This window comes from Chiloscyllium plagiosum, chromosome 20 (assembly GCF_004010195.1).
Source record: "Chiloscyllium plagiosum isolate BGI_BamShark_2017 chromosome 20, ASM401019v2, whole genome shotgun sequence".
Classification (NCBI taxonomy): domain Eukaryota; kingdom Metazoa; phylum Chordata; class Chondrichthyes; order Orectolobiformes; family Hemiscylliidae; genus Chiloscyllium; species Chiloscyllium plagiosum.
The window spans coordinates 29,519,623-29,526,548 of NC_057729.1; the positions used below are offsets into that span (position 1 = coordinate 29,519,623).

General features: G+C 38.0%; 1 protein-coding gene across 10 annotated transcripts in view; it reads right to left on the bottom strand.

Moving 5' to 3' along the window:
• Nucleotides 1-6,926, bottom strand: part of arfgap1 (ADP-ribosylation factor GTPase activating protein 1) — a 43,286-nt gene that overhangs the window by 5,510 nt on the left and 30,850 nt on the right. For 6 of the 10 annotated variants that reach the window (XM_043710390.1, XM_043710393.1, XM_043710391.1 and 3 more), the window contains 2 exons: nt 4,826-4,882; nt 1,183-1,242 (listed from right to left, as the gene is read on the bottom strand). In XM_043710390.1, coding sequence (XP_043566325.1) covers nt 1,183-1,242; nt 4,826-4,882 — 117 coding nt within the window. The remainder of the gene's footprint in view (nt 1-1,182; nt 1,243-4,825; nt 4,883-6,926) is intronic. The other 4 variants (XM_043710396.1, XM_043710395.1, XM_043710397.1 and 1 more) reach the window with 2 other exon arrangements.

Sequence of the window (6,926 nt, forward strand, 5' to 3'; positions counted from 1 at the left end):
AGAGAGGTTCGTGTCTTTTTGTGGCTAGCTGGTTTTCGTGTATCCTGGTGGCTAACTTTCTTTCTGTTTGTCCTACATAGTGTTTGTGGCAGTTCTTGCATGGAATTTTGTAGATGACGTCGGTTTTGTCCGTGGGTTGTACTGGGTCTTTTCAAGAAGAGCAGATAGTCAAAAAATACAGTGAGCATATTCCTCAAGAACAAACCACGACAAGCAGACCAAACACAGCCAGAAACCCTAACCACCTTACCATATATCAAAGTTGTTTCAGAAATGACAGCCAGACTACTAAGACCCCTCGGAATCCTAGTAGCACACAAACCCACCAACACTCTCAAACAAAAACTAACAAACTTAAAAGACCCAGTACAACCCATGGACAAAACCAACGTCGTCTACAAAATTCCATGCAAGGACTGTCACAAACATTACGCAGGACAAACAGGAAGTAAGTTAGCCACCAGGATACACGAACACCAGCTAGCCACAAAAATACATGATCCTCTCTCCCTCGTAGCCCTATACACAGATGAAAAAAAACCCTCCATTTCAACTGGGACAACACATCTATCCTGGGACAGGCTAAGCAAAGACATGCCAGAAAATTCCTAGAGGCCTGGCACGCCAACCACAACGTCATAAACAAACACACAGATCTAGATACCATCTATCAACCCCTCAGAAAACGAACAGGAAATGACATCTATCAACCCCTCAGAAAACGAACAGGAAATGACATCACCACAAACCCCATCCAGGACAAAAATATAAATAGCAAGCAGGAGACAACAGCTTCGCTTCACTTGGAGATCGCCACTGATGATGTTACCTAGCCAGGTAATGAAACGTCTGGATATCAAACCTACAGCTCAGCAAGCAAACCTACACTCTAAACCTCAACCTGAGCTACAAACCTTCACAAACTTTGCAAACTAATGCTGCTGCACATAAAATCTTTACAGTTTCTATTCCATTAGTGAGTTTCCCAGCTCAACTGACAGCTGTAGTTTTAAGAACTTGATTTTTTTTCCCCATCTTATAAAATTTAGTTTTATACTGATCCAGGAAGGCACTGTGAACTATTGTTTTTTCAACAATGTGGCCTTTAACCTGTTCTAGCATCAGTTGCACAGTATATGAAGGCTGGCTTTGAGACTTGACCAGCTGCATCTTTCTTCATACCTTATTAGCAATGTGTGACACACCAATGGATACATCATCTAAAAATTTCCCATCTTTCACCTGTATATATAAAAATGCCTACAATTAAAAATAAAGGCAGTTTTGAAAGTTACACAACAATTTACAGAATACCTTTATCGATGAAAAATAGAAGAGTGCAAATATCCAAACATTCTCTAGGTGATGATAAATATCGAGATCAAAAGGTGGGAATATAATAAAACTATCAGTGATTTTAAGAACGGATAGTGACCAAGACATTATCAGAAATAAATGGACATTGCACCAAAAGGAAGTGTATCAATGTCTGACCATTTTGATGAGCTCCTCTGAAGAAAAAAGGGAAGCATAAAAAGTTAGCAAGATATTTCAAAGCATGGGGTTTCGGAGCTAACAATGTTTGTAACTGGTGGAGTGATATCTAAAGATCAGAGGCAGACACAATGAAGTTGCCATTAAAGAATAACATATTTTTAACAAACTAATATACATCTTTATTTGTCAATCATTTGACTTAAAATTTTCAAAGTGCCACATACGAATATGGACAAGGTGGTAGAGAGAGGAGGAACAATCAGGCTTTCTTCAGTTTCCACAGTTGAATAGTTTGTAAGCAGTATTTGTCTCAATTGTGACACAAGATTTAAAAGAACAACCAGTTGGGAAAGATATTAGAAAATCAGAAGCAGCTATGGAATTGCATCCCACCTGAAGTCAGTGCCTTCAGGCAGAGTACAGAAAGTTAGAATGCTTTCAATAATAACACTTATTCTTCCTTTTTGAAGGAAGATACATGAAATCATTAGGTAATTAATCTGCTAAACAAAACATAAAAAGATCAAAAATGAAATTATTAGCTATATCAGATGTTACTATTAGCACAAATACTAGGCTAAAATAGCGACTTCACCTCTCTATTCATACAATGCTGCCTGCAGGCAGTCATTTCTTGGGATATACATCTCCAGAAGCAGAACACACCCAAAATCTGGTTTGGTTTCTATGGTGACTGATAATAAAGGTGAATGGCCACTGAACATATTGGCTGATTACATTAAATATCTAGGCTAATGTGATTTCCATGCTACCTGGCTGTACACTGGAACAATTTAAACAGACAACTTAACAAGTAATATTATGACACCAATTAGACTCAAAGCAGTCCACAGTAACATTTCACCACATTCCACTGCTTGGAATTTTACACCACACCTGGCTGTACACTGGAACAATTTAAACAGACAACTTAACAAGTAATATTATGACACCAATTAGACTCAAAGCAGTCCACAGTAACATTTGATAAGGTACCACATAAAAGACTCATGACAAAGATAATGGCAGATCAAATTAAGGGAGATGTGGCGAAAGGAATGGAGGAATTCTTGAGGGTAGATTGCAAAGAATGAAGATCAAACAGAAGTCTTTGCAATGAAGAGATATGCTGAACAGTATTCTACTGGGATCAGTTTCAACCCTGCTGTTATATTTTGCACATGTGAAAAAACATACTCAGAGGCAGACTGAAAATTGTTTATTCTAATGTGTGGACAAGAGGATGTGGCAAATGAAGAAAAGCATTATCAAGACTGGAACAGTCCATAAAAGTAGAATAAGCACATACAGTTCAATACAGAAATAGTTAGAAGTAACAGCCTTTGGAATCAGAAGTGAAAGAAATACATTTCAAATAGTAAGATTTTAATTGTACAGGAATAAAAGAGGATCATATCTACATATGTATATCCCAGGTGGCAAAGCAAGATTAAAAATAAAGCTTTTTTTGTTGTATATAGAAGCACAGAATGTAGGAATGATGACGCAATGTTGAACTTGAACATCCAGACTTCAATTACTTGGAACACTGTGCACAATTTCGGACATCCCATTATAGGACAGAAATCAAAGTAGAAACAGCGCCAACTACCAGTGAAATGGACTGTCTTTGATGTGCATTCTAATATATATGGAATATTAAAACACTAACTGCCAAAGGAATATGACAACAAAATGTACAATTAAACATCAATAAAACCATAAAAAATCATCCACAGGTAGGTGCACGCAATATAGACCAATAAGCATAAAGAAGCGCAGAATTCACTATTTCTGAAAGTAGTATTACTTATTAGCTTCAAGTATCCTTATAGGAATGAAACACGCACCCAAGTAGCATGGAATGAGGCTTTAAACATTTAACTAAAAACAGAATACGAATGCCAAAACTGTTCAAAACTAAATGCCTCAAACAAAAATACCACAAAGATAAATATTAAAAGTAATGGTACCTTTAGAAGTTTGATTCTCTAAAATCCAATACCATTACCATAAAATGAAAAATACTTTATGGCTAATAAGTTATAAAATGTAACACAAACAGATAAATAGTCTGCACAATTTCAATACAAACAATGGGTCAACTTTTACTGTAAAGATATCCCTGCTGTTTATGGATAAATGGTACATTGACTTCAGATTAAAGCAAATATTCACAGCCACACCACAGTTAGTAGCACTCTCACCTCGGTCAGCAGGATGTCAATTCATATCCCATACATAGTTTGACCACAAAAATCGACTCAGAGGTCACAGGACAACAGGTTATAGTCCAATAGGTTTATTTGAAATCACAAGCTGTTGGAGCACTGATCGACCATTAGGTGAAGACCTGTTTGTCTATAATCTACTGTCGTGAGACATCTGCCTTTGTCCACCGCAGTACAACACAGGCACCTCTACATCATGGCTACCAGAAAAATCAAGAGTGCAGTATTGAGGGAGTGTTGCATTTTTGGAGGTGCTATCTTTTGACATTTCACCAAGGTAGTGTCTGCCTCTCCAGGTGAGCATAAAGGTTTTCATGGTAATATTTCTAAGAGCAGAAGGGCTGTCCTCTGTATCCAGGCCAGTATTTAACCCTCAATCTGCATCACAAAAGTAGATTATCTGGTCATTATCATCCTGATGTTTGGAGGAGTTTTGGGGTGTGTGCAAAGTGGCAGCTCAGTTTCCTGCAATGGCTATGAAACACTTTGAATTTCATGACTGGCATACATTGAATGAGGAGACACTACTGATATTTGCAGAGTGGCCACAAATTAAACTCACTGCAAATATTTAGGATTAGTAATTAATATACTATTTTTAGTTATGCACTTTAATCACCAGAAATCAAATTTCTATGGCACTGCAAATTAAATATTTTTTTTTTTACTTACTTGCTGGTGAAGAATATTCAGGTGTTGCCAGAATGCAACTGGAGGGTCCAGCTGAATAGTTATCCAGGAGTTACAGAAGAATGTTTTAATACAGTAACATTTCCTGGGCAACAACTAAATTTGAGTGATCAAAACCCTTTGAATTCTGACTTTAAAGGGACTTCAGAGGGGTCTAGAAGCAACTCAATTTCCTGGTCAATTCTCATGGCGTTGACTGCATGAGGTATTCTGCATAGTCCTAATGCACAACTCCAGCAACACAGTGATCATTGAAATATCTGGGCCAACTAGCTGCAGAAAATTGTCTGCCAACCGATTACATCCTCTTGATTGGGAAAACGATTGCCCAAAACTCAAGTAGTAAGTTTTTAAGTACATTAGTGCACTGATAATAATTTTGAGCTCCTCAAGCAGGGTTGCATTACCTTGTCCTGAGCAGGTTTAATGACATTCTCATTAATTGTATGACTTAATTCTGTAGCCTATTTAAAAACAAGAAAGAGTTCATCAGTACTGAAATGAATGCATCGCAAATTTATTTCAATCACGAGAAGCAAATAGTTTAAGGATACACATGCTTCAGCTTGAACCACAATACATGCAGACAAGACACAAGGACAATGTCAACAAAACAGGCTTGCATGACATAGCAATCAAGGTTTCAGTCAAACATCTATTTCAATATTGCATGAATTCAATCTAATGCATGAAACACAAGAAGGACGCAGTCCTGTTTTTAAGTTCAGTCAGGCATATAGTTTAAGCTGAGTTCGAATTCTAAAGGTCTCTCCCAAGTAACTATTAAAGAGATCCACGCTGCATTATTTTAAGAGTTTTTAATGTCCTGTGCCCTGCTTAGGATTTATGTTCAAAATTTCATTTTCAGTACAGAAAAACTTTAATATAAAGAGATAAATTCAACTTTCATGGGGGTGCAAAACAGACAAGAGCAAATCAACCACATGCACTGCTGAAAAAGAAGTTGAGTCGAGGGAATGGAAGGTGGCCAATTCATAACCACTGGTTTTCTACTTCTACCAAAGCAGAATTTTACCTCCAAGGCGCAAAATAAAATTTTACTGGATAGCCTCCAAATTCATTTCGAAAAAAGATTGTTGACCAGTTAGCTAAATTTCCACTGTAGAAGAGAATTTTCTGCGCTAGTATGTAATCACATTTGTAAGCCATTAACTTTTACAATTACTTAGACTCTGTGACCTTTGAAGCTTTCTATCTAAATCAGTAATAAAACTATAATAAAGCTATAAAGGTCTTCCACAAAGGCAGGAAAGATTGTGTGTGTCTGGAAAACAATGTTAGTATGATTTTGTTTACAGAAATATTTCAATTTTAAAAGGCTTTATTGGCTATATTACACAAGTTTGTGAGATTTCCTGCTTGTATACAAAGCTGGACTTGAAACACAAAGGATTACAAACAAACATAAATGCAATGCTGAGACTGAGCTGTTAGTATACCTGCATGGTGATGACATGAAAAGGATCTGATGTCTGACTCGGTCAAATAGCCTGCCATAACTCAGAATCCAAACCAACACTAAGTGCGGCTAACAACGCTGTGACACAAATTTTTTTCCCAAAAACATCTATCAGTGGTTTCAGGACAGAAACCACTTATGTAAAACAAATTTAAAATATTATGGGTTCTGGAGTTCTGAAATAAAACCAAAGTGCTGCAGAAGCTCAGCAGGTCTGGCAGGTTCCATGGAGAAAAGGAACAGAATTAGTGTTTTTTCACGCAGAGGGTGGTACATATATGGAATGAGCTGCCAGAGGATGTGGTGGAGGCTGGTACAATTGCAACATTTAAGAGGCATTTGGATGGGTATATGAATAGGAAGAGTTTGGAGGGATATGGGCCAGGTGCTGGCAGGTGGGACGAGATTGGGTTGGGATATCTGGTCGGCATGGACGGGTTGGACCGAAGGGTCTGTTTCCATGCTGTACATCTCTATGACCCTTCTTCAGAACTGGAAAAGTGGAAAATGATGTTGTTCCACCTAGTTTACCCAACCACTTTCTACAATGTAAAACAATATAGACATTTTCAACCTCTCTCTTCAGTCATACCAGACTCGAAAGGTTAACGCTATTTCTCTTTCTACAGATACTGCCAGATCTATTGAGTTTCACCAGCACTTTGTTTTTAAAACAATACGTGAACTTGGTTCGATACTTTTACTTACTTAGAGTCACAGAGTCAGAGACGTACAACATGGAAACAGACCCTTCGGTCCAACCCGTCCATGCCGACCAGATATCCCAACCCAATCTAGTCCTACCTGCCAGCACCTGGCCCATATCCCTCCAAACCCTTCCTATTCATATACCCATCCAAATGCCTCTTAAATGTTGCAATTGTACCAGCCTCCACCACTTCCTCTGGCCGTTCATTCCATACATGCACCACCCTCTGCATGAAAAGGTTGTCCCTTAGGTCTCTTTTATATCTTTCCCCTCTCACCCTAAACCTATGCCCTCTAGTTCTGGACTCCCTGATGCCAGG